General features: G+C 47.0%; 2 protein-coding genes across 6 annotated transcripts in view; one reads left to right on the top strand and one right to left on the bottom strand.

Annotated features, from left to right (window-relative positions):
* The window catches only part of patj (PATJ crumbs cell polarity complex component), an 84,430-nt gene extending 64,879 nt beyond the window's left edge, over positions 1–19,551 (bottom strand). For 2 of the 5 annotated variants that reach the window (XM_084920395.1, XM_084920398.1), the window contains exons 1-16: positions 19,398–19,551; positions 17,796–17,859; positions 17,531–17,709; positions 13,894–14,097; positions 13,559–13,698; positions 12,884–13,064; positions 7,560–7,688; positions 7,045–7,305; positions 6,846–6,948; positions 6,502–6,590; positions 5,356–5,485; positions 3,501–3,626; positions 1,137–1,192; positions 855–1,046; positions 519–719; positions 302–370 (exon numbers count right to left, since the gene is read on the bottom strand). In XM_084920395.1, coding sequence (XP_084776521.1) covers positions 302–370; positions 519–719; positions 855–1,046; positions 1,137–1,192; positions 3,501–3,626; positions 5,356–5,485; positions 6,502–6,590; positions 6,846–6,948; positions 7,045–7,305; positions 7,560–7,688; positions 12,884–13,064; positions 13,559–13,698; positions 13,894–14,097; positions 17,531–17,709; positions 17,796–17,817 — 2,082 coding nt within the window. In that variant the 5' untranslated portion in view covers positions 17,818–17,859; positions 19,398–19,551. Of the gene's footprint in view, positions 1–301; positions 371–518; positions 720–854; positions 1,047–1,136; positions 1,193–3,500; positions 3,627–5,355; positions 5,486–6,501; positions 6,591–6,845; positions 6,949–7,044; positions 7,306–7,559; positions 7,689–12,883; positions 13,065–13,558; positions 13,699–13,893; positions 14,098–17,530; positions 17,710–17,795; positions 17,860–18,166; positions 18,563–18,734; positions 19,026–19,085; positions 19,339–19,397 lie in introns of those variants that run through there. The other 3 variants (XM_084920397.1, XM_084920396.1, XM_084920399.1) reach the window with 3 other exon arrangements.
* A 377-nt stretch (positions 19,552–19,928) lies between these two features.
* Positions 19,929–27,364, top strand: tm2d1 (TM2 domain containing 1). Its single transcript, XM_084920400.1, has 7 exons — positions 19,929–20,176; positions 21,457–21,527; positions 21,868–21,976; positions 22,092–22,183; positions 24,223–24,296; positions 26,794–26,923; positions 27,133–27,364. Exons 1-6 carry the CDS (start codon positions 19,944–19,946, stop codon positions 26,902–26,904), a joined length of 690 nt encoding a protein of 229 aa, XP_084776526.1. The 5' UTR covers positions 19,929–19,943; the 3' UTR covers positions 26,905–26,923; positions 27,133–27,364.
* Positions 27,365–27,603: the final 239 nt, after the last annotated feature.

The raw sequence follows: 27,603 nt of genomic DNA, 5'->3' as shown, positions 1-27,603 counted from the left end.
TAACAAATACAGTGCACCAGGGTTCGTGATCCTTCTTGTAACCCTCCTCTTCAGGAGGTAGAGAAGGAAGGTTGGCAATTCGATCCCTGGCTGCTTTGCTCTGCATGCCAAACATCCTTGGACAAGATATCAACTCCAAGTTGCTCTCTGATGCATCCATCACTTAAGCACTTAAGCATATAAAAAGTGTGTGTGTGCGTGGACGGTAGAATGAAGCATTTTGAGTGCTCAAGCAGAGTAGAAAAGCGCTATAAGAACAACCAGTCCATTTATCATTTGTGTGTGTGGTTGCAGAGGTTACCTGTCTGCCACTGCTATCATCTCTCAGGAGCGTCTGACTGCAGAGCATCGATGACAGCTTCATCTCGATCTGACAGACAGCACACGGTTATTCTCAGAGCTCCAGCAGCATTTCAAACCAAACAATGATGCTTTTCATCTTTACGATCATAACTGCTTATAAAGTAGTTGTTACTACAAATGCCATCCTACGGCACCATAAACAGCCCTGTTCTCACCTCCTCCACACCCCACTGCGACTGTCTGGCCGGTCCTGCTTTTGGTTCTAGTCGTAGTACTGGTTCTAGTTCAGATTCGGATTCTGGTTCCAGGTCGGCGATCGGGTGTCGGCAGCAGACCAGAGTGAACGGAGGAGGCACCTCTTTGAGGAACGACACCACTTCTCTGCGAGACTTTCCGTACAGCTGAACGTCGTTCACCTACACAAGAACAAAACATGATTACATCTCACAGTCACACAGCTGCAGTCTGTCTGATGTCCAGCAGAGGGCGACTCTGATGGTACGGTCTGTGAGACAATGAAGCTGACGATGACTTTCAGCTTGTAATCTGACCTCCAGCAGCTCGTCTTCGGGTCTCAGGACTCCGTGTCTGTCGACGGGGCCTCCGGGCGCCACCGACGAGATGTAGTGATGACCATCAAAGGAGTCCAACTCGACCCCAAGACGCAGAGTGTGGACAGGCAGCAGCTTCGATGACTTCTGCAGCTCTTCATCGTCTTCGATCACGGGATCCAAATTCACCATCTGATACAACACAGACACACACACACTGACTGAGTCCTGGATCTCAGCAACACTGTGAAGCTTTTAATAATTTTGAATGTCTTGTCTCACCAGGACTTGATAATTCGGTCCAAGAGCCTGCTCCCACTTAGCCCTCAGTTCTGCCTCTGTTGTTACACACACACACACACACACACACACACACACACACACACACACACACAAAACAACAGTTTTCTCATCAGCTTCAAAAAGTGTTAAAGTGCTGCAAACAAATAGTATAGTGTGAGAGTACTGTAGTACTTGAGCAGAAGAACACTGATAGTTTGACTGAGATAGTCAGAGCTCAGTGGACCACTGAGAGAGAATCGCTCTGTTTGAACAGACCGTTTAGACTCCTCTATCAGCTGATGCAGAGGTCATCCAGCGACGACCTGGGGCAAATGGATGTGGGTGGCTATTGACTCTAGACCACCTTCTGACACACGAAGTCTTTACCACATCATAGCACAGTAGCTCTGATCATTTAAGTCATATGGATGGATGGCTGGATGAATGAGGGATGGATGGAAGAATGGGCAGAAGAAGGGATGAATGGATGGATGGCTGGATTAACAGGGGATAGATGGATGGATGTGTTGATGGGCTGATGGATGGATGGGTGTGCGGATGGATGGATGAACTGGAAGATGGATGAATAGGCAGATGGATGGGCTGGCGGATGGATGGAAGAATGGGCAGATGAAGGGACGAATGGACAGATGGAGGGATGGCTGGATGAATTGGAAGATAGATGGATGGATGGGTGGACACAGATAAGTGAAGGGGCGAATGAATGGGCAGGTGACCTAACATGAGCGTGACCCTTGCACTGACCATGTGCGAGCCGGTCATGTGTGTGACTCTTCATGGATACGCTGAGCCGGCTTGTCGTGCAGCTCATTGGAATTCAACGTAAATAAAGTGTAAAGTAAGCAGCTGAGCGTCATACAGCGGTGACAGTCGCAGCAGATTACAGAGTGCCGGCACCTAATTTCTGGGAGGACGGTGCCGCTGCTGAGCTGCACAAAAACACCTCCATGTTCCCACCAATCCGTTCGCATGTTGAAGCGCTCTGAGGCAGCTCTGGCAGCCCTACAACAACAGCCTCTGATTAAATTAGCATTGCTAACCCCGGCCTTCACACAGCAATTAATCTGCAGCGTTTGGCTGAATAAACGGGGCAATACATCGCTGCAAGGCTGTCAGACAGCTTGGACACTTTACATCTGTCGGCCGGGAGCAGCCAAGCGGCGTGCTAAGTGTTAGCGTGGCGTTTTGGCCACTTAGCAAAGCTAATGAGGAATAAAAAGAGAGGAAATAATTCAGTGTGGAGAGCCGTTAGAGGCCTGTATCACACATCTTTAGAGGCTTTCAGAGAGAAGGCTTTTAACTGCCTGATCAGCATCATTAAACACACTTACCTCTTATTTATTTATAATAAATATCAAGTATTAAAGACGTCATCTGTCAGCGATAATGAAGAAAGGAGCTGATCTGAGGTTTTCAGTTACACAGATAACAATTCCAACACAATCCTGTTTTTTACAGCATTTTTAAGTGACTTTGCCTGAAGCAGAAGTAGACTCTAAACACACCTGTATGCTGTGCTTAGAGTTTAAAGAAACATGGACTGATGCCTGCATCTGTGTACGAGAGAAGAAGAAGAACAGCAGTGGGCTTTCTTGTGACACCACAGAGGAGGAGGAACTTGTGGATGACGTACGTGGGCAGCTGATGATGAATGAACCTTTATTTATAAGAGTGTGATCCAAAGAGGAGGATAGCGCCCAGAGAAAAATCAGAGAAATCTAGACTTCCTGTAACTCCTGAAACGAGCCTCTGTTATCAGGTTTAAGATAGCAGGTGTGGTTTGGAGGGAGGAAGTTTTCCCCGTCGGCTGCTACGGGCGTATATTTCTCGGGGTAGGCGTTATATAGCAGGAGATGAAGCTTTGTCCGAGTGTGCACCATCAGAACCTTTCACACGCAGGTCTCAGATTTGAGCAGATAATAAGTCCATGCTGAGGCGCCTCGGTTCAGATCGAACTGAACCACACTGCCATTCCTTTCTGGATCTTTGATCCACCCAAAGCCACAGAACATGCAAACAGACGTGAAGTGTTAATAAAATCTCCACCTGGAGGAAGGTGATGATGACGTAGGTCTGTCAGGCAAAGGTCGTCTAACATTAGCACTTTCACCTCCATCATTCCTTTCTTCAGCTCTCATTATCAATTTCTTGCACTTTCATCAAGAAAGCCCTAGGGTCTTCAAGCCCCCCCGGTCTTTAGTCCTGACAGACCGGAGACATTTTTCCCTGAAGACCACATAGATCTGCTGCTTCATGATTGAATGACAAGCACAACCGTGTGTGTGTGTGTGTGTGTGTGTGTGTGTGTGTGTGTGTGTGTGTGTGTGTGTGTGTCTGTCTCACCCCTGTTTAGCTGTGCTGAGTTTAGGTCTGTTGATTCCTGCTTCATCATCGTGGATCCAAACCCAGACAAGTGAGCTTTGACCTCCGATGACCTCCTGAGAGAAACTCGAGAAGGCTCTCTCTCCACTGACACACACACACACACACACAGAAACAGGAAGTAAGAATTTGTTATTTTAGGACAAAGATGTGACTGATGTAAACATGAGAGCTGGTACCAGCGTGGCTGAGAGAGGCCTCAATAAGGACTGTGGATCAGGTCTGGGAGTGGGTGTTTATTGACGGCACAGAAGCATCAACCAATCACAGAACTGAAGCTGAGGCCCCAGCAGTGAGTCAGTCCCCATAGATCCCCATGTTTAAACATCACAGCACAAATAAACATGTTTACAGCGTGATACAAAAACTGTTTGATCATTGTGGATAATTTAAGGTTTAAGGTCGTGGCCTCTCTGATAGGTGGATGGAGTAAATGAATAAATCCATCCATCCATCTGCTTCCGCTTATACTTTTCAGGGTCGCGGGGGGTGCTGGAGCCTATCCCAGCTGTCATAGGGCAAGAGGCGGGGTACACCCTGGACAGATCACCAGTCTGTCACAGGGCTAACACATAGAGACAGACAACCATTCGCGTTCACATTCACTCGCGCATTCACACCTATGGGCAATTTGGATTTGGAAGCCGGAGTACCCAGAGGGAACCCATGCAAACATGGGGAGAACATGCAAACTCCACACAGAAAGACCCCGGCCTGATGGTGGAATTGAACTCAGGACCTTCTTGCTGTGCAGCAACAGTGCTAACCACCGTGCCACCGTGCTGCCCCTAAATGAATAAATGTGCCGTTTAATAGAATTTTGTATTTATCTGAAAGTCTTTCAGAGTTTTGTTGTCTGTAATTTATTCATCGAGTCTCTGTGGGATGCTGACAGTGGTCCTGTAAGTCCATCTATTTAAACACAGAGCAGATCACCCAGGAGCCCTCAGCTCACTCTGACCTTTGACCTCCTGACTGATGAGTATTTATTTAAGCTCACTTTCCCATCGGACTCTCTTCATAACTCAGCGCAGATAAGAGAGCCATAGAAACAACCAGATTATAACAAGTTAAAACCTGAGCCGATTTCCTCCTTTGTGCTTCCTCGGTAATGAAATGAAAAGACGTCTGGAGGAGATAAGAGCCTCGCACTCCTCCTCTTTTTTAAAAATCACCTGCTTCTCTCCGACCTGGAGGCTGACCAGTGCAGGCCGCCGGCCGACCGCAAGACAAAAAAATGACCCAGAAGCGGGCGAATTAATCTCTGTGGACGGCGTGAAGGACAAATCGCAGCCTCCTGCAGCAGAGTTTGGGGAAATTACACCGAGTTGTAAACAAATTTGTCATCTTAATCTGGGCAAGAGGATAGAGGCATAGGAGGGAGGAAGAAAAGCTGTGATAAGTTTAGCACAGAGTTAACTTCTCCCGCTGGAGCACATTACTGTTTCAGCACCATGCAGTCAGAGCTGTGTCCAGCCCCGCACACATCCCGGTGACGTCAAAAGTCAGTTTATCGTTCTCACAGAAGCGTACTCGGGCTTCATTTTCCGCCTCCTCGTTGTGTGCTGAGTCAGCGTGATCTGCAGGCCGGTGTCCAATGGGACGCTGTCGCCGGCTCTGTGCACAGTCAAGGTGCCCATTTAAGGACTCTGTGGGTCCTCTGACCTACACCCTCCCACACAATCAGACAACCACTGTGACGCACACAGACTGAACCAGAGTGCGGTCAAAGTACTGACGCCATCATGTAATCCCACAGGACAGTACTCAGGAAACACAGACTGGCAGACAAAACTGGATTAAAACATTTATCTACCTTTATCCAACGATCTCTCCAGAGCTCTGGCTTTCTTCCTGACCAGAGTGAGAATGACAGTCTGACCCGTCTGCTTCATCACCTCCTGAACCTCCTGGTTGGTCAGACCATGCAGACTGACGCCGTCCAGCTGTGACAGACAGAGGAGGAGAAACAACAAGATAACATGAGTGCAACCGACCAAACCGAAGCCGATCCAGACCACATTCAAGAATCAGCTGAAATGATGGGGAACCAGTGAAGTGGCAGACAGCTCAAACAATGAAAGATTTTTGATTTTTATTAGCCTGAATGTGCCTCAGTTTTTCTGCAGAAGCCTCCAGAACCACTTTCCTCAGAGGAGCTGTGCAACTTCAACAATTACAACCTTTTATAGCATCTCATAACTAATCAATAACCAGCCACCATATGCGGCATAGCAGGAAAGTTATCTGGCAAACATTTACTCAAGGTCATGTTTTACTTTGGCTTACGCTTCATCCGTGCAAGAATCCATCCATGCACACCTGCCTCCCTGAAGCCCAAACAAGAAGGAGCTCATTCCTGCTGCTCATATCCTCAGCTTCATTCTTTCCGTGTGGATGCAGCGCTCACAGCCGTGGATGAGTGCACGAATGTAGACCACCCAGTAAATCAACAGCTTCACCTATACGCCCAGCATTCATCTCCACAACATCACCATCACTGCTGACACCACCAGTCTGTCATTCTCCTCCCACACCTCCCCTCATTCTTCAACAAGACCCAGTGACCCTTCAGTTTTCTATGTACTTACCAAAAACATTCATGTCTGACGAGAACAGACGCTCGTTGAGTGCTAAATCTAAGCACTCATCTTTTTCAAACTCTTCTTAAAACTAAGCGTGCAATCTAAATACTTAAACTCCCCGACCCACAGCAAGTTGGGAGTCACAAACAGAGACCACAAGCTGAGACCGCCAAACCCGAAACCTCCCACAAACTCTGTCTTTAAAGATCAAGAACAGAAATGGTTCAAAATCCAACACCTGCCCAACATGAATAACTGACTGCTGGCAAAGCAAACCAAGCGCTCACTGTGGTCAGAAACCCATCCTGCTGAAGCACCCCCACAGCACAGCAGAACACAAACCGGGTTCACTTATAATAAAACAGTAGCTTTCTTACAGCGATCAGTCGGTCTTGGACTTGGATGTTCCCACTCTGATCCGCTGCGCTGCCGGGAACCACATGTTTGACAAACACACCGACTGCATCTGAATGGAGTGAGACAAACACACAGAGAGAGAGAGAGAGTTAGTGCTATTACCTCACAGCAGGAAAGTCCTGGATTCAAATCCACCACAAATATTCACACACAAACAACTGAAAGAAGATTTCAGAGTAAAAGTTTTGAAAGTTTCAGTTGGTCTAGACTTGGACTGAAGGCTGACGGTCAGAGAGCCTCATGTGACAGAGCTCCGTGTGATGTGTGACGTCCTTCTGGGACAGCACAGTGGTTTCTCTCTCACCTTGGCTGGTCAGAGGGTTGTAGCCGACGATGGAGATGCCGAGGCTCTGTCCTTCCATCTTGGAGAGAGTAACCTCATGGATCTCGTATCCTTCCAGATTGGGCTGAAACCAAACACACACACACACACACACAGTCAGCTTACATGTTTTGGCTCAGAGTCACCATGTGCTTGTAAGTTCTGATCCATATGAACTCACCGCCTTGCTGAAACGCCGCTGGGGCGGGTTCTGGGGAGGCAGCTCGGGGATTTGGGGTGGTAAAGAGGAAACGGGGGCAGAGACAGGAGGTGGTGGGGGAGGAGGTGCTGCTGCTTGTTGACCTTGGGGGTCTCTGGCGATGAGCATGTTCACGCGGCTCCCGCACGCCTGCAGCACCTGGACTACCTGGTCGCTGGTGAGGCCGCTGGTAGGTGTTGCCCCGATTCGAAGGATGTGGTCACCTGTGCGGAGGCGCCCATCCTGATTGGAGGAGAGCACAAAGATGAGATCAACACACCCCAGTATTCGGTCTACTCTGGAGTAAAACTGGCCGTAAACATAAGCTTCAGCGCTTTGGCATTTCTTGCCGTTGGGGTTTAACGCTCATGAGAGCACGCGGTGTGATTACACACAGACCCCCAGAACATGGGGCTGAAGACCAGCTCTGAGCTTTAACAATCTCAGTGATTCTCTTCACACAGACGTATTTCTTATATTTTAAAGTCTAAACTCACCCTGTCGGCCACACCGTTTCGTATCAGCGTCCTGACCACCACTCCGGACGTCTTCCCGCCCACGATACCGAAACCAAGACCAGATCCATCATTGACCAGCTCAATCTCCTCTGCGTGGTCCCACTGATCCTGCAGCACAGACACGGGGCTTTAAACTTTATTTAACTGGAAGCTCTAGTGTATCAAAGCTTCTTTTACAAACAAATCAAAAAGACCAGATCAAATTAATAATCAGTGGAAAAAGAGAATGTTTTTACTGTGTTTACTTTCTACTCAAACTACATTTATAAATAAAGATCATTATTTTAGACTGTGCACATTTTTCTTCCGCCCTCTTTGAACTGCAGGTTTTACTTTGCCATCACAAGACTTTTCCACTGGTTCCAGATCTAGAAGAGGTTCCTGGTTCATGATCTAGAAGTGGTTCCCCTCCCTGCCAGAATAAACACTGGTGTTGACGTGCACAGCAGCATTTTGTCAGTGACAGACTGACTCTGCGGCAATGTGGGTGGATCCCGTCGGGCACAGAGGACCCACATCACACGCTGATGTTAACATTTATGTGTTCTGCCTAAAGAGAGGAGATCCATATTTCTGTTCAAGTTTAATGTTACAGTAAAAAGAAAACCATGTTCTCATTGCAGCTTGTTGATCAAAGTTATACCATGAGTGCTGTGCTCCTCCAGCTCGTCCACACCAAACGTCTACGGTTCATCTTTTGCTCGTCGTCCATCAGCTGGTAGTTTTTCAGGAATTTCAGTGACAGCTGAAAATAAAACTGCAGCCCTGAGTTAACAGATGTCATTCTTCTGAAGCTGCAGTGCGGACAGAGCAATTCGACCCGATCAGCCCTCTCAAAGCTGCAGCTGCATCTTTTCAAAGCAGCTCCGTAAGTTTATCTTCATGTTTCTCAGCCTGCAGCCAAGCCGCCGCCTGGTTATCTGTCCCAAGGTGAAAGGTCATTAGAGTGAAGCAGGTAATTACCAGCTGAGAGCACTTCCTCCTGCCTGATAGCAGCTGCTGATCAATGAGAGGCTGCAGAGGCTGCTGCTAACACGCACGGGCAGCATTTATGAAGTGGCTGCACTCTTATTACAGTTTCCATCTGATAGACGAGGCCTTCCTCAGTATAATGAAACCGACCTCCTCCTCCTCAGCTGGTCCCAGGACGCTGGAGATAAAGCTCGATGTGTTGGACGCTCTGTGTTCAGGAGACGATGTGGTTTAAATAAAGCTCTCTGATGTTCCTCACAGCATTCCTCCACCCTTAGACCTGTTTCTGCACCTTTTAGTTATAATGAGACATCCTGATGCTTTGAGGTACCTCGGTGTTTCAACCCCATCTGATGAGACGTGACAGCTGGCATCAGACTGAGCTTCTCAGGTTCCCACTGACAGTCAAACATCTCCATCCTTTCTGGACCCCTGATGCCGCCTCCTCCTGGGCACGGAGCAGGGTGTGGTAGAGTTAGTGTAATCCTGATGCAGAGGACCTGGTGCACACTCTGAGAGGAGCAGAAACACCTTCACTTTTACCTGAGAGCCTGACGGTTTCAGGGCCTCTGTGCTCACAGCAAACACTGATCTGATTTAAGCGTCTCTCTCATCTCTGCTGCACTCTGGCTGAAGTTAAGTGATAAATAAAAACTATTAAAAGCCTCCTCCTCACTCTGCTCTCACACGGTTACTGAGCTGAGTACAGGAGGACGTTAAAACGTGTGCGAACTCTGACATTTAAATAAGCCGAGAAGATTTCAGGAAGAAAAACGAGGTGTCGGACCGAGCGGGGCCGGACTGTTAATGCGAGGCGCGGAGCACAGGTTAGCCCGAGCTGTAATCACTCTGCTCCGCTCTATTGTCGGGTCATTATCACGCAGAATTACACTGTCCCCCTTGTTTGGTACCCTCCTCCTCCTCCTCACGCCTTGCTGGATCCGCGCCATGCTGAGGGCCTCGGATGCCTGCTTTTGTTTTATTCATGTGCTGCTTCTATTGAGGTCACGTTTAATGGAGCTGTGGGCATAAAAACACAGCGCTGCACTGGGCTTTAAGGCCGTTCTCCTGGCCCGGCTAACCATCAGTTAGTGAGCTCTGCTGGGCAGCTTCAGGTGTCTGACCTGCCATCACAGGCGATGTGCTGCACTGGCGTCAAAACTCATTTCTGCTGGAATCCGTCTGCCACCGCCAGGAAATTCTGCACTATAAAGCCTGCCATAAAGAACGCCATAAATCAGCCAGTCACGCAGCTTTTACTGCTTCTGTCTATTTAGTGAGTATTATCCCACCATTGATTAGGACGCCGTGATGGCGAACGCACTCAGGAGTTCAGTGTTAATTTATGGCTGTGCTAAAACTGTTGAAAAGCAGAAAGCACAGGGATAAAAAAAATAACAGATTGTGCAGTTAAAGAAACCTGGAAGGGCCTTTAAGACTGGCCGAGCCCAACTTCAGCAGAAGTTACTCACAGGAAGTTGCTAAACTTCTCTGGGAACTCTCTGGGCTTCACCGTCAAAAGAGAGAAAAACTGATCTGTGGAGCAGTGAGGCGTTGGCTGCCGGCAAAATACAACAATCACCATGACCCTCCGTCACATCCACACACCAGGTTTTGCTGGCAGGTGAGACTCACACCTTAAGACCAGACCTGGGTGATCTCGTGGAAAACAACACAACTGCTCTCAGGTGCTAGTTATCCTGGTTTGTTCCCAAATGAATGAATCTGAGCCAGCTCTCACTTCATGTTTCTAATGCACAGCTGCTCCTCCGGCAGCACAATAATCCCTGAACACACTCACTGATCATTATCGAAGCCGCTCCTCTGTCCTCTGTCCGGTCTAGCACGGATGGACAGATGAGGAGTTCTGATTCTGGACAAACGGATGACTCTCTCCATTCCTGCAGCTGAACCTATTCCAGGGAACTTTATGAGCTCTTCTGGCTCCAGGAGCAGATCAGTGCGTAGCTTTGAGCCTGAGCTAACGTTCAGTCTGCTGTACTGGAGCAGATCACACAGAGAAATCCTGACAGGCGAGGACACTGCAGCCAGAGGTGCTCTAGTGCAGCGGTCCCCAACCCTTTTTGCGCCACGGACCGGTTTATGCCCGACAATATTTTCACGGACCGGCCTTTAAGGTGTCGCGGATAAATACAACAAAATAAAACTAGTACCGGTACCGAAAAAAGAAGATTTATTCATAACACACGTGAAAAGACCCAGGAAAACCGAGTTAACGATAAAAATGATAACAAAATAACGCTGAAAACCGATAAAAACCCTGAAAGCCATACATGTCACACCTGAGCCTCAACTCTCGCGGCCTGGTACCAAACGACTCACGGACCGGTACCGGTCCGAGGCCCAGGGGTTGGGGACCGCTGCTCTAGTGGACCCTAACTTCTTACAGATGGCAGACTGAGAACAACCTGAAAGGGTCATGTGATGACCCCAGATCACCCAGGTACCTGCAGGTGCTGATCTGAGGCCAATTAGCTGAACATCCTATAAAATGAATATAAAGTCTGAACAGCAACGCCTCCGCTATAGGAAGCCAGCAGTTTGAACCCTAACCCCTGCCCCCCCAGTCTTCAGGAGAAGATGCAGTAAGTCGAGGGCACCTGAAGCTCCAGGTAAACGTGTGAGCTGCTCCATCACGTGACTGTGACGAAGACCTTTAAAAGACAATAAATAACAAATGAGATGTTTCTGACACTCAGACACAAAGTGCGAGGAGCCGCGAGCTTCACCCATGAAATAAATCCATCTACAAGTGCAACGTCTCCTACAGTTTGATCTCTGACCTTTTATCATGGTCCAGAGAGTAAAAAGGCAGGCATTCATAACTGCGTCATCATCTCATTTTTCTCTGGCCCCTCCCTCCCACCTCACTGCCAATCTTCGCCTCCCGTTATGTCGACATTCATCGATCGCGCCTCCTCTCAGACTTAAACACATATTGTCAGGAGCGAAGCTGCAGGTGGAGCACTAACTCGATTTCCTTTCAGCTTTAAGGTCAGAAAATCCACCGAGTCAAAGTCAGCTCGCCACAGACAGGAAGAGTCACTCCGATCCACAGGCGTGGTCCCAAAGTGACCTCCAGTTAAGAGTGACAGCTCGCTGTTTGTGCGCGCCTGTTTGTGTGTGTCTCTTTGTGTCTGTGTATGCGTGTTTCATATGGAGCAATAAAATCAAACAAACGCTGACGTCTGGTTTTGTGTCGCCCTGATGTTGGAACATCCTCTGAGTTCGGGTTTTTTAAAGCTGCTGACATCGTTTTGAAGTAAACTGTTGATTTCACGACATGTTTTGGAGTTTGCCTCAAACAGCTGACAGTAAAGTTTTACTGTTGTGCGCGGTTCCATCTGTGCTCGTTTTACTGGATCTTATTTAAAGCGCACACCTGGATCAGAAATGCCGTCCCTTCCAGGTTTGTGGTCTAAGCATTCTGTCTGTATTGCTGCTCTGGATCGTTTACCCAGAGAGCTTCATGGAGCAGCTTTCAGACATCAGGATGCGAGAAACGGCGAGTCTGCAGACTCACACATGAACAGGAGGTATTTATATTCCTGCAGACCACGAGGTCGCGCAGTTTGCTGGTGACTTTTCCAGCTTCCATACAACAGCTCAGCCTCTGTTCTGGAGTTACACAAACAACAGGAACTCCTCTTTACATGGATGACAACATCAGGCTCCATTTAAACTCTGCGCACACCTGATATGATAAAAAATACATCCAAGCTTTGAAAGTCGCAGGTGGTATAATTATAATCCATATATCAGTACATTTTTTTGTCTCCTTTAGCTCAGTGTGAGAGTCTTTCCTGTCATCATTCACTCTCCTGTTATTTTCTCCTGTTAATTATTAAAAGCTTCCAAACAAGTCTGACCCTGGACGAGTGCAGAAGTGAGACATATGAGTTTTCCATCCTGAGCGTAGTTTGTGTTTAAATGAGAAACTCCTTTGATGTGCGAGCCCATCCTGCTCCCTGTGAGGGAACGAAAATGCAGACGCCAATCCATCCAATTGGTGCATCCCTATTTTCTGAAGCATTTAAACATCATGGGAAAATCCTTGAGTTGTCGTCAGGAGTCAGCTATAGTTTACGATAATTCGACTGAAGTCATTTCTACAGAGCATTAGATCTGCGTGTCCACAAATAAATCAGAGTACGGGAAACAACAATGTCTGCATTTGTGATTCGGTCTGTGCTGCTCACAATCAGCCAAAACATGAAAACCACCTCTGTAACATCGTCAGAGCCCCAGACACAGAACGTCAGAAGTCCAGTCTCTTTTAAATCTTTGAATAAATGCCACAGTTTTCTTACCGTGTTGATTGGTGTTGTGGGCGGCAACGATGCGTCAGGTGGGCGGCCTCTGGCCACCACCAGCTCCACCGTCTCTCCAGGCTGCTGCAGGAGGGAGAGCGCCTGCTGCTGGCTGATGCCCGGCTCCAGAGGACTGCCGTTTATCACTAGGATCTGGTCCCGCTCCTGCAGACGCCCATCCCTGCAGACACGGCACCACATCCGTTGGAGCGGTGCATACTTACTTTAAAGGCAAACTTCACTGCCTTTGCCTTTAAAGTCTGCACCCAATCGCTTCTAACTACCAAAACATGTCAGCCACACATGATGGTCACATGACATCATCTGAGCGATGCCGGCAGGCTCATGTTGGACAGCCAGACGCTGTGTCGGGTAACACAAGCTGATTCAGCCACACATCACACACATGTAAATTTAATGTTTCAAACATTTTTTTCTATTAATTTTCGTCATGTTTGTCGTACACAGGCCGACTCCGATCACACAAAACCAGATGAAAGCTCCCCCTGCTGTATGATGGGAATAACAGGAAGTGGAATGGCACATAGCAGTTCTGCTCCAATATTTTCAAAATAAAAGTTTAACATGACGCTTTATTGCTGCATTAATGGGTGGAGCGTGGTGTGGTGACCTGCTGCTCACTGATAGGAACAAACTAAACACGCGTCACTGAACCTGTGAGCGATTCCTCCGGGCTGGACGTGTTTGATGAAGACGCCGCGGCTACTGCTTCCTGTTGGATTCAGACCGACCACACTGAAGCCCAGACCGCCAGTCAGAGGACGAGTCAATCTGACCACGTCAGTGGGACGTCCCTGCACGCAAGTGTGCGCGTGCACACACACACACACACACACACACACACACACACACACACACACACACACAATTACCCGCATGCATGCACACACAACCAGAGACACAGACACAGACACACAATCAGTTGAGCGGTTTGATATCATGTTGAGTTCATTTGTGAGATTGTGTGTGAGCGTCTTGGCTCCACCCACCTTGGCAGCATCAAGAATCCACTTCTGGAGGTCAGGTGTGGGCGGAGTCTTACGTTTGGGCGGAAACGAGCCATTGGTGAGGATGGAGGAGGTCGCGGACAGCGTGGGTGGGGCCGGGCCACCAACTGGATCGACGCTCATGATCAGTTGACCTTTTTTGGAGAAACTGAAATCGCTGCTGGTGTTGGGAGGCATGGCGCTCAGCTACAGGGAGAGGAGAGGTTAATCAATACATCAGATCTTCCAATCATAGCTGAGTGCTGATAGAGAAGTGAGAGAGTTTTCTGTCCTGTCAAAGACGTCGCACGTCCTGCGAGTCCACAGAGACTGAAGGCAGAGGTTACTGCACAGTGATCATTCTAGATTATATCACCTGATTATTTTCACTATCAGAGTAAAAATGTAATCTCTAACAGGGCCACCACATTTCCAAAGCTCAAACCACAGAAAATAAAATCAAATTTCATCAGAGCTACAAGACAGGTCGCCATCGTCACGTCTGAGGCGAGAACTTCCTCACATATTTGTAGAGTCAGACTTGCTGAAATGGACACATATGAGGTTTGGTACACGTGCGTAGCATCCCAAGAAATACACAAACATCCTTTTGAAGCCCCAACCTAAACCTGTCACCCTAAACCCTTCAAGAGGTGCAGAATTTAAGACGCAACTTTGGTGCATTTTTTTCCCCATTTTTAGATCCATACGATGACATAAGCGCATTTGATCCAAAGACCTGACGGATGCTAAACTACAAAGATGCTGAAGAAGTTGTTAAAACTCAAACGTTTCTAGTGGATCTGCTCCAGATGTCACAGGTTTGAGTCCAGACCTGGAGACGTCCCAGAGCGGGCGCCCTGATTGTCACGGCTAATGGCTTTACTTGTCTTCATCAGCAACGGAACGCTGGTCTCACTGTACGTGAGGACTGGATGCTGTCACAAATAACTAACTACTGGTTTTTGTTTCGATCAATAGTCTGAGAAGCCAGTCAGTCCTACTGACAATAAAAACCAGGTTTTTTCTTTTGGCCTCTGATAAATACTTTTTTTTTTTTTAAGCAGAGATTAGAAATAAATAAATAAAAACTTGTATTCATCAAACTTAAACAGGCTTCTGTTAATGCAGTGAGCCTGCACAAGTGCAGGAAAACCCTGAACAGCTTCAATCTGTGGCCCAATTAATACATCCGTTCTGCAAACGAGCCAATCAGCTAATGTCAGACTGACGCATGTCAAGTCTGAACTAAACACCTGCTGCTTTCCTGTTTGTCTCAGGTGTGAACAGAAGTGACATCAGGGATCGTGCTGGACACAGATGTCCAGCGTTTAGACTCAAACACATGAGTGTGAACCAGGCTCCGCTGACTGACTGTGTGCGCGGGCATAAAGAAACCGTCCACATACTTTTGAACTTTGGCCACAAACTTCACTGTGATGAAGAGGCAGACTGGGAGAGAGATGGGAGGCGCCCTTATGTGCAAGGACGCAGAAAAAAAAAAGAAAAAAGAAAAAGACGCGGCGAGGCCGGGGGTAAGTGGGGAGGAGAGAGGAAAAAACTAAAATCAATAGATTCCTCTGCAGCCGCTCTCTCTGAACAGGTAATGTATTAATGACCTTTACACTCACATTGTGGAAACTTATCAGTCTGCGGCTTATTTAGACCGGGCTGACGGAGCAGGATCCCGAGCCATTTCATCAATACCACCTCGACAAGGCCGTTACTCAAACCGAGACACCAGATATTAAAGCCTGATAGATCTGCAGCACGCTGGGGAGGGAGGGCCAGAAATAAAGGGAGAAGTCCCCGCTTCATATACCCTCCGCCGGCTTCCATCGGTGCATTCATAGACTCGCTCTGACCTTCGCAGCACTTAGAATATGAAGCCCGCCGCGGGTTATTGCCATTATCTTAATTTGGCCTGCAGATTGTTTATTGTAAAGCTCACGTCAGCGCAGGCGCGAGCTGAATACAGATGGCGATGCAGAGAGGATTCGACGGCCCGGGTCACAGCAGTGGGCGGGAGGCAGCACAGGACTGATACCCATAGGCTGTCAACACCTGGGCGGGGCTACACTTGTCAGATCTGATGGGAAACACTCACACAGATAGATGGAGAACATGTGATGAGAAACACCCACTGAAGTAAACCTAACTGAAAGCTTTTTGTTCCATTTCTGAAGTTTTACTTGAACTCAGGTTCTTTTCTGGTTTAATCAGGACTGTTCATGTGTTTCTGGACATCTTCTGCTCATCTCCAGCTCTATAGCAGCTCTCAGGACCGATTTATCTCGCAGTGCATCATCTGCCTGTCATACCTGACTGAAAAATTCGGGGAGTCTGCTCACTCATTAAGAGGTGACTTTTCAATCACAGTATAGCCCCGCCCTTGTCTACTTCCTGCTCCTGCTGTGACTCTGACAGCACCAAAATCTCCAAAATGACCTCATGTTTGATTCAGTCAGCCCTGAAATTCATCATGGACTGATTCTTATATAGTGCTTTTCAACTCTCCTGGAGTACTCAAAGCACTCTATACAACACGCCGCATTCACCCATACACACCCATTCACACAAGCACTGTTGTCTATGCTTTGTCAGTGCTTTCTAACTAACATACATTCATACTCCGATGAATGCATCAGAGAGCAAGTGGGGTTAGTATCTTGCCCAAGGATATTAGGCATGCACACTAGGGGAGCCAGGAATCGAACCACCAACCTTCCAACCAGCAGATGACCTGCTCTACCTCCTGAGCTACAGCCACAGGAAATAGTTCTAATAGTCTAACAGACTTTTTTGTACAATCCGAGGAGTCGCCCCCTGCTGGACATGAGAATGTCCATGTGGCGGCGGTGTGGTCCCTGGCTCAGCTGCAGGGGAGGGGTGGCGCAGCGAGCTCAAGTGGGTGGTGCCTGGGGAGGCCACAGGTGGTGGCGACTGGACTAATCACAGTCTCTTCTTTTTATAGTGAGAGGCCAGTGCATGCGTGCCGAGACCAACTCTGAGCAGAGACTGTGTAGCTGTACATGTGAAAGTTGGCAATAAAAGCTGAACTGTGAGCACAAACATTGTGTGTGTTTTGGGTCTGTCTTACAGTCCGCTTTTCAGACTGTGAAACCAGTCAAAACATACATTTAAAAAATAGGCTATGATTTAAAAAATAAAATGGCGATCACAGTAGATGATAGTTAGTCATAAAAAAAAACCCTGTACAAATGAAAAACCTGTATGTTCGTGTTTGCAGCCCTGTGTCAGGCTCAGTGGAGTAAAGGCATGAAGACAAAGTGTGTCGCTGCAGCTAGCTCCCTGTTGCTAGCTAACCTCTTTTTTTCTTCTTGTTGTGAGGTTGTTTCTTTCATACAGTGCACAGCTTCCATATCACGAGAAAGGAGGTGAGGGAAACATGGTTGTGGATAAAAACAATAAAATTCTTGTGAATGAAATATTCCATAAACTAGCTGTTAATATAAAACGTCATCATTTAAGGCTCTTTTGTTTTGTGTGAACTCCTTCACCTGAGCTATGGCTCCTGCAGTCCAGGTGAAGTACCGGTAAGCCTTAAACATCTGTGCCAGGATCAGAGTGATCCTATCCACTCTATTTTGCATGACGGAGCATGCTCAGTGAGGCTCACCTGGCTGCGGAGCTGCTTGATTGAGTGTTGAAGGGTCAGGATGTGGCTAAAGAGCGGGCTCTGCAGCGTCTCCCGCAGGTTTCCCAGGGTATCGCTGTGGGTCCACTCCTCCCGCTGCACCAGTTTGGCCTGCAGACGCTCCAGAGCTGCCAGCACCTGCTGACGCTCCGTCGAGGACACTGAGGACAGAAACAGCTTGTGAAGCGTGGTCTCGGATAAACGCGAATCATTGGATGGTTTCTCTTGAGTTATAGTCAGGACTTACCTGTCGGGACATTTTCAAACATCTCTGCTGTGCTCTCGCCGTCCTCTGTTCTGGAGGACCTAACCTAAACCAGGAAGAACCGAGAACAACTTTATTTCCTTCAGCTCTGGACCAAGTCTGATAAACACCTACTAAAATACGAGCAGGTGTGGAGATACTTGTGCTCTGACACCTCACAGCACGACTCATACTGACCGCTCTTTCTCTGTCATCAACAACACTGCATGAAGTCACAGGAAAACATGCAGGTCAGCACCTGTGCAGTGTCTGTCTCAGGTGAGTCACACTCACCTTTTCTCCCACCAAAATCGGCCAAAATATGACCCAACACAGAACACCAAAAACATAATATCAGAAACACCACCAAACACCTTGCTAATTTCTTTCTGCTTATCCAAATCAGGGTCACAGGGGGTGGAGCCTATCCCAGCTGCCATAGGGCAACATGCGGGTACAGCTGGCCAGATTGTCCAGGGCAAACACAGAGAGACAACCAACTGGTATTAATGAGCCTAACCTTAACTAACCGTAACTAACCCCATCAACTTCAAAAAGACAAAAACCAAAGTGATGCTGAAAATCCCTGAAAACGATAAAGTAAAGATGGTAAAGATAACAAACTACGAACTCCAAACACAAAAGGCAAATACTACAAACAGCAAATACTACAAACTGAAGTACCACAAAAACCAGCCCTGAGTGAAGAAAATACTACACAGAGCAGATTTATGAAACACGCCTGTAAACACTGAAATTTGACACCAAACAATCGTGTGACACAGCACCACACCCTGAACCTACCACCGACACCCCAGCAGGTGCTCGCAGTCACGTGACCGCAACCTTAAAACAGTCCCTTTGAGTCACCATGGTAACGGTAGCCCTGACCTAACGGTGTTCACTGTTTTACATTTCACAAAGTGAGGTTTATGACCTTACCTGCGCGTTCTCGCCCTGCCGTGCACTGTGCCTTCCGAGCCACCGTACTTTTCACCATTCTACTTTCTAAAAACTTGTACCTAATACCTAATGAGTTACTTCACACCTTCTTTCACTGTGGTACTGAAAGTACTCAGGTACTTCCCACCTGTGGCTAACACGGCCGTCCTCGGAGTGTCCAGGTGTGGCAGGTGAGCCTCGATATCAGCACAGAATATTTTCTCAGTCAGAGCCGAGCCGAGCCAGGCTGAGCTATTGTCTAGCTCTCTCTCACTCTCTCACACACACACGGTCCACCCCCCCAACACCGAAACCAAACAGCATGACGCAGAGGGGGTCTGAGGCACTCACCTGTCAGCTCACCTGAGAAATCAGGAAGTGAAACTGAGCAGCGGAGTCGGAGGGGGAGGGGGCGGACAGACGGTATTTTCACCTGTACATATTTTAACCTGCATGTTTGGCCCTTGGTTCACCTCATAGCGTCACAGAGCGCGCGAGCAGGTGCGTCAAAGTTTACAACAGGTGAAAGTCGCACTTTAACCGCCTCTCTCTCTCTCTCTCTCTCTCTCTCTCTCTCACACACACAGGTACAAAGTCTGAGTTCAGATCAGGAGAATAAAGTAAAGAGTTAAAGGAGCTTCTCCTCCTCTTCTTTCTCCTCACCGAGAACTCCGCTCCGCTAGCCTTAGCCGCTAACTGCGGCAGAAACTGCGCTTCCGGTCCGCACTCTAACAGAGAAACAGTCCGCACACGAAGCGACACTTTCCCCAGAAAAACACGTAGATTCTCAGAGTTTCAAACTGGTGAGAAACTCACATAAACTGGATCCAGTCTGCCACCAGCGTCACTTTAATGCCGCATTCATGGCTGTAGGAAATCTGATGTCTAAGGATGCAAAAGCATAATGTAAGGATCATTTTGTTTTCTTATCATTAGTTTAACTGTTTTTAATTCCGTATTCTGTTTAAAAGCACATTCATTATTTTAGCACAATAAGGAAGAGAAATTATTTCTACATCTGAGATAAAATATCCATACTAAAACGAGAAAATAACACATGAAGCAGGTTGAAACTGTTTTACCTGCCAGCATTTTAAGCTTATTTAAAGAGATGATTTTATAACAAGAACAAGGGTTATATATATGTCTTATGGTTAAAAATGATTAGATTTGAAAACGATACAAATAAAACCAAAATAATAAATATAAATGGTTTGCCGAGCCTTCCTGGTCCTACATCGCTCTGAGTTCCCAGCATGCTGCAAGTCCATGAAGGTACTGCCCTGTCACGTGATTGAGGGAATCATGGCGTCCTCCCGGAGGCGGCTGCTGTATGTGCGCTCCGGGGTGCTCAGCCTCTTATTTTACTGCGTTTATTCGCACCTGCAGCTGGTCCTGAGCGAGGAGGCGGAGAACTGCCAGAACCTGAGACTCGGACAATATCCTTCCGTCCGTGTTTACCGCGCTTTAACGCCTCATTACCGGGGTCACGGGACGGCTAACGTTAGCCTAGCTTCTCTGTGACATTCAGATCAAAACGTTACATTTGGACGTTTTTTGGGGGTCCGTGGCTTAATGCGGGTTTCTCCTCTCATAGAATAGCACTGTGTGTTTGCATGTTTGGGACCTGAAGGGTTTTTCAGTCTGATCGATATTTTTAGATCAGTGTGGTCAGATTAAAGTTTCTAAGGAGGACAAGCTTCCCGTTGTCTTTGCAGTTACGAACGGATATTTAACTTCAGTCTGAAGACCGAACAGTTCACTTGTGTCAGGAGAGCTCAGAGACCCGAATCAGGAGAATAAGTTTGTTTCATAAACACAGTGCAGCACTCTGCTGTTTTCATCAGTCAGTCTACCTAATGATACGATATTATTGTGATTTTTAACCTTTGTGTCCTTCATCAGTGTCTGTTTTACCCAGTAAGATAAAGTTCAGTTATTGTCAACCAAGCCAAGGCTGTCACTAAAACCTGCCGTAAATGTTGCCATAAGATGAAGTTAGTCTGCAACTGAATGCAGTCCGTCTCTGATAATTCCCCAAAGTTTATTACAAGTATGATTTGTGACAATTTGAAAATCATGCATCGGTTGCTGTCTCCATAGACAGAAATTCACATTTAATTATCACATCTGCACTCAGCAGCCTTCCTGTGCTAGAGGATTATAACCAGGGTACAGCCCAGAGTCGATCTGTGCTCCGTGATAACTGATGGGAACATGATGGCAATCAGTCTGCATTTATAAAGCAGTTACTTGCAAACCTTCAGCAGTCTCTGCGAGTGGCCACAGTAAGACAGAGTGTTTGCAGAAATGTTGCTTTCCGTCAGATGACCTGTGATCATTGTGAGTGAACCACCTACGAACTGTGGGCACGTGCACAGTCAGCACAGGGTGAGAGAAAACAGCCGCACAGTCAGCACCAGGTACAGAGAAAACAGCTGTACAGTCGGCAAGAGGCTGCTGATTTAATTGTACATGTGAGGAAGCTAATGTTATCTCAGGATGGTGTGCATGAGATTGTTTGTAGGATTCCAGAGTATTTTCATTTATTTAATGAAGTATCGATATTTGGGGTCCTTGTATCCATACAGTATCTTGACAAGATGCTGTATCGACTTCTTTTCCCCGCCCCTAAACCACGGTCTGTGCCGTGTCACGTAGAAACAGGCTGCAGATGTTTTCCGACTGAAGTGTGTTTGCCTTCCTTCACTCTGCTCACATACAAATGCAACGATCCAAAGATCGATGAATCCACTCAGGAGCCAGAGAACTGCAGGGACATGACGGCGTGGGGTGAGTCTCACTTCAGATTAGATTTTTTTCTGTTTGTGGGCAGTGGCTTAAAAAACAGGCAGACTCTAAAACTGAAGATGTTGCAGAGCTGCTCTTCTGCAGGCTTCCACAGGTCAGCCAATCAACAGAAACTGTACTTTATTTTGGGGGCGGGGTATAAAGAAAGCAGAGTTTTTCAGACAGGATGAACTGAGGGGTTGCACTGAAGCTGGGATCAGGTAAAGAAGGATTATTATGAATCGTGAATCATGCGGAGCTGCTCAGTGGAGCGAATACGATCATAACTGCATCTAAACAAGTGTGCGTGTGTGTGTCTGTGTGTGCTCGCGTGCGCACGCAGTGGAATGCCTCCCAGCTCCAAACATCAGCTGTCGGCTCTCCAACGGGACGGTGTTCAGGTTTAGCGGGGACGAGGTCGGCTTCAACAAATCCATCCCCTGCAGAAATGTGTGAGTATTCACAGTGCAAGCACACAAACACGCACAGACACAAACTCCTCTATAGATTTTGGTATGCGTGTGTGTAAGCTTCAGGTGGTTTGATGCTCTCTGTGTTTCCTGTCAGGAGTGGTTATTCCTACAAAGTGGCCGTGGCATTGTCTCTGTTTCTGGGCTGGCTCGGAGCAGATCGCTTCTACCTGGGATATCCTGCTCTGGGTACTCTCTCTCTCTCTCACACACACACACACACACACACACACACACACACACACACACACCTGCAGCTTTTATTTTGATGCCTGTAGTTTGGGTGGCCAGCTCTCTCACTTCATCTAGTTTTAGTAAAGCAGGTGTGGATGGAGGTGTGTGTGGTGGGTGGGGGTGCAGTCAGGTGACACCTGTTGCTGAGCAGGTGTACTGTCAGGCGTCAGTATTTGCACAGTGATTCCTCAGGTTCAGCCTTTCAGGTTTATTTTAAAGAATTGAATAAAAGGAAAAACCACCTTAGAGTCATGTTTTAGATTTACAGCTTTCTCATGTCTGCAGGTATTTATTAAAGTGAATACTATGTACTAGGGCTGGGCCATATCATACCGTTCACGGTAATACCGGTATAATGTTGGGCAACGACAAGAAAATGAAATATCGCGATAGAATATGGGTAAAACGTGCATGCGTAGTGCCTTTGTTTTCATACGCACATGGCGGAAAAAGCTTGGCGGCGACGGAGAATGAGAAGGGGGAAAGCGGATCATTGAATGAAACGGATGAACCAGAATTGGTTTTTAAAAATGCTGCAACTTCAGTGGTGTGAAACTGGTTTAGCTTTCGTCCGTCAGATACACGACAAAGCACTACTTTTGGTAGAGCATGCTAGCGGGCTGTCGTTATTACCGTGTTTTTTAGAAAATACGGCACACTTAAAATCAATCCTTTGATTTTTCTGAAAATCGACAGTGGCCCTTATAATCCCGTGTGCCTTATGTATGTATTCTGGTTGTGTTTACTGACCTCGAACGATTTTATGTGGTACACGGCGCTCGAAAATCTGTCAAATGTTTCAGTACGACTTTGCTAAGCTACAAAGCCGCACCGCTTGATGGATTGTCGGAGCATTACGGCTATCGTAGGCAGGCGCCTCGCAGAGTGATACATACTGTGCTTCAGCATAATATTACCGTATTGTGTGTGTATAACCTCTTTTTAAGATTTATGGATATTACACATGGTTATGCTGAGGATATGTCAGCCAATTTCCACTGGAAATGCCTTTTGGTTAAACTGTCAGCAAGGAATTTGCATTTGCACTGTAAAATTTTTATATAACTTTAATGCACATAAAAAACAGCTGCTTGTTTAAGCGAAAATACATTGACGGGTTGGTTTTTTTTGCACTAATAAAGTTGTGGAGTTGTAAAGTATTTTGTCTAGTGTCAGTTATATCGTCAGTTATATCGTTATCGCAAATTTTCAAATGTATATTATGATAATTATTTTTGGTCATATTGCCCTGCTCTACTATGTACTGTAACATTCAGACAATGATCTCAGACACTGACTCAGCGCAGGAAGACCAGACACAAGAGGAGGAGGAGTTTAAAAGTTTGAGAAAGCTCACGCAGACATGTTTTCATTGCGTTTCATCTGAGCGAAACCAACAGCAGAGCAGGAGGCTGCAGGCTGATGAGTCTCAGGTACTTCATGTAAATAATGCGTCCCCACTCCTTTGCACTCTGAAGAGTTTCTGCAGTAAAACCAGTAGCAGAGTCCCTGTGCCCCCACAGGACACTTCAACACACAGGCTTACGTACAGTGACAGCTGGAGGGTTTTGGCACCCGGCGTGTCCGGCGTCCTCAGGTGTGGCTTCACACCCCAACTGACCTCTGACACAAACTGTACAATAAAATCTGAATTAAAATGTAAAAAAACTGTTTCAGCGGGCTGTGTTGCTGCTGCATGTGACCTGAGAAAGTCATGTGACCTGAGAGTTGCTGCGTCCTCCTGATTACAGACCTGGAATGTTTCGGCTGTTTAAACAGGAATGAGATCCATTCACACAATGCAAAATAAAACCCAGACGGACAGGAAAAGATTCAAACATGATCCAAAAACACAAAATAATTTTTTAAAAAGAATTATCAGAAAACATCAAGTGTCCATTTAAAACAGACTAAATGTTTAAAACAAGATGAACATGTTTCAGTCATGGGAATATTTTATATTTGTTATTTAATGAAGACTGTCTCTCTCTCAGGACTGTTGAAGTTCTGCACTGTTGGTTTCTGTGGGATTGGCACACTCATCGACTTCATATTGATCGCCATGCAGGTGAGTCATAAATCCTGCACCGGCACCAGCTAGCTGATCACCATCATCATCATCATCGTCATGGCTGAAAATGTCCCTTTTACGTTGAATCTGGTTGGTCTCATGTGTTTGTTTCCTGGGGTCAGAGGTCAGCAGGCTGAAGATCAAACTCACCCAAACTGTAGCAAAAGATCAGATGGATCGGAGCAGCGATTTAGAGCCCGCTGTCACTTCTTCTCTGTTGTTAACAGTGACGCCTGTGATGAAGCATTCCTCAGTTCCATTTCACTGTGTGTGTGTCTGTGTCTGTGTGGGGTGGTGGTGGGGGCCTTATGAATAAGCAGGCGGCAGCTTTCTGGGTGTTATTTACGTCCATCCATTGGCGGCTCGGCGAGGCCCCTGTAATGAATGAATCTTCTGGAAGGTCCTAATGGACTCTGAGAGCATGGAGACAGATGGATGAAGCAGAAGGTGAAGGGACAGATCTCCCTGTCCTGCTGAACCGTTTTAGATAATATAGACTGGAAATCCATCGGGGGGGCTGAACGGGCTGTGGCTATTAACCCCACCCACACCCAACTAAGACACAGGAAGAGCGAACGGCCCTTTAGGAGTTTTAGGCATTGGGAGGTATCCGCCCCCATTCAGACCACAACTGTGATTAATATTCAAGGCTCATTACATTTGGTGGATGATAAAATATGCTGTTAGTAGAATTCAGTGATGATGAACGTCATTTAGTGCTTTAGCTGCTTCAAGCTGCTGCTAAAACATCCTGCTGGCTCCTGCTTACACCCCAGTCATCAAGAGGATTAAAAAGGTCACCAAAAACATCAAGCAGTGGACAGAGGAAAGTATCCTCACCCTACAAGGATGTTTCGAAGCCACTGACTGGGACAGCCTTCTTTCTCCCTCTGACATTGACAAATAAGTCAATACGGTGACATCATACAACTCCTTCTGTGTTGACAACATTATCCCCTCAAAACAGTCTCCATCTACCTCAACAACAAACCCTGGATTACCAAGGAACTCAAGGAAATCCTTAATAAAAAATTTTCTTCACCGGCTCTGCACTGGACAAAAAGGAGGTCAAGAGGGCCATACAAACTGCTAAACTGAAGTATTAAAAACACAGTTGAAAACAAATTCACCACAGGGGACCTCCACTCAGCCTGGCAGGCCCTCAAAACCATGGCCTCTGTGAATACTGCGGTCACCACCCCCAGAACCATCCAGGTGGAGGGCAGCAACCCCTCCTTCCCTCCCTGACGACCTCAACACTTTCTACAGGTTTGAGACGGACAACGTGGCCCAGCTTGAGGAGACCAGATCCTCACTCAAACCTGGCAGCTCTGCACTCACCTTCAGGACTGAGGACGTGGTGAGAGCCCTAAGGAGGACCAGGGAGAGGAGCTCACCCGGCCCTGACAACATCGCAGTCGAGTTCTGAGGCACTGTGCAGGGCAACTAGGAAGTGTGTTCCGGACTCTATTTCTGAAATTCTCTGCCAACACAGAGGAGATTCTTAGGAGGTGCCACCAACGGCTATACCTCCTTAGGAAACTCAACTCCTTTGGAGTCAGCACACCCATCATGATGACTTTTTACTATGCCTTCCTGGAAAGCATCATGACCTTCTCCATCACCTGCTGGTTCCACTCCCTCAGCCTTCAGAACAAGAACAGACTGCAGCACACTGCATCAGTGTGCTCTAAAATCATTGGCCTGCCTGTCAGAACTCTGGCACAGGTTTTCAGCAAACAGGCCCTCAGACAGGCATCCAAAATCATCAACGACCCCTCTCACATTCTTCACCCTGCATTTCAATGGCTCCCCTCTGGGCGAAGGCTCCGCTGCATTTCCTGCAGGACTGAGACGAGGAGAGCCACCTTTGTCCCCAAAGCCACTCTGCTTTTTAACTCCAGCCGATAAGACCATTTCCCACACTCATAAGAATAAACTACACTCTTCTTATACTACCGACACTATTCACTTTTAGTCACTTACAGCTATTTATTCACCTTTCAGTCACTTTAATTTTAAGACTGTGTCATTTTAAAACTGTATATTCTGTGTATTTATTATTTCACCCTTATTGACTGTTCTTATTGTCCTTATCTTCAACGTTATGCTGCTCTGTTGTTTGTTAATTGCCCCTTGGGAATAAATAACATCTTCTGATTCTGATGTGACAGGTTTTCCAGACATTCTTCGAGCGTGGAAATGAAATTCCCTTTTACGTTTATCCTCACTGAATATGACAATGAGTAAAAACAGAACAGGACCCAGAGTCAAACTCCAAACCTGATAATGGCTGATGGAGGCTCAAACCATCCTCACAAACGCACAAATATTAATCTTGTCCTCCTGCTGAGCATCTTTGTTAAAGCGTCGGCCTTCAGCCGCTTTGAGCATGATCACCTCCACCTCTGCTTTAGAAGCTCACAGAAACAACAACTCCGCTTTCTGAAAACCTGGCTCTAATTTCCCTCCCTCTCTCTGGTTTCTCCTGCAGATCGTGGGTCCAGCGGACGGATCGAACTACATTGTGGATTATTACGGCGCCCGTCTGACCCGTCTGTCCATCACCAACGAGACTTTCAGGAAGCCACATCACTCTCTGTGAGCTCACCTGGACACCGCCTGTAAGTTTTTAGGTCTTAAACGTCAGTAAATGACTGATGTTCCGCAGTGTGTAGGGTTTCTGATGCTTCATTTAGTCAGCCTCCGAGGTTGATGGTTGGAAGATGAACTGTTCCCAAATCTTTGTTTTTATCTGATCAGTGTTGTCCCTGATCAGGGGGCTTCTATGAATGACCAAATATTAAAAGATATTTTCTCCCTCTCTGTTTAGGCATCTCCATCAGTGCAATAAATTCAGACCTGCTGTGAAGAAATCCCTCCTCATCTTCAGTCACAGTCTGTTTGAATCTATTCAATGGTCGCTCCGAGTCATCCTTAAAAAAACACTTCATTGCACTTTTGTTTTTTGGTGTGCTGACATGTTGCTCCACCCATTCCTGTCTCTAACTTATTCTGTTTGTCATGAAGACTTTGTAAATAAAGTTTCTTTTTGTTAATCTACACACCAGCATCTCTGTTATTACTGTAGATGTATTTCAGGCCTGTTTGACAGTCACCAGCAGTCTGCCTTTAGTTTAAACCTACGTTTAAATCCATCTTCTTGTCAGGGGGTTAGAATCACCAGTTAACCTAACCACACAGAAACCCCGGCCAGGGGTGGAGGCAAACTCAGGAGCTTCTCCTGCTGTGAGGCAGCAGTGCTAACCACTGTGCCACCCACTGCTGGGAAAACTAAAAGGAA

Source organism: Perissodus microlepis, chromosome 23, assembly GCF_051167445.1.
Source record: "Perissodus microlepis isolate ML-2025 ecotype Zambia chromosome 23, ASM5116744v1, whole genome shotgun sequence".
In the NCBI taxonomy this organism is placed as follows: domain Eukaryota; kingdom Metazoa; phylum Chordata; class Actinopteri; order Cichliformes; family Cichlidae; genus Perissodus; species Perissodus microlepis.
Note: the sequence above shows the minus strand (reverse complement) of the source record. Positions and strands in the feature narration are given on the sequence as shown.

Coding starts and splice junctions, on each gene's coding strand:
- tm2d1 (XM_084920400.1), top strand. CDS start 19,944: ATGGTTTGCCGAGCCTTCCTGGTCCTACATCGCTCTGAGTTCCCAGCA. Junction 20,177..21,456: donor AACCTGAGACTCGGACAATA/TCCTTCCGTCCG, acceptor TCTGCTCACATA/CAAATGCAACGATCCAAAGA. Junction 21,977..22,091: donor TCCATCCCCTGCAGAAATGT/GTGAGTATTCAC, acceptor GTTTCCTGTCAG/GAGTGGTTATTCCTACAAAG.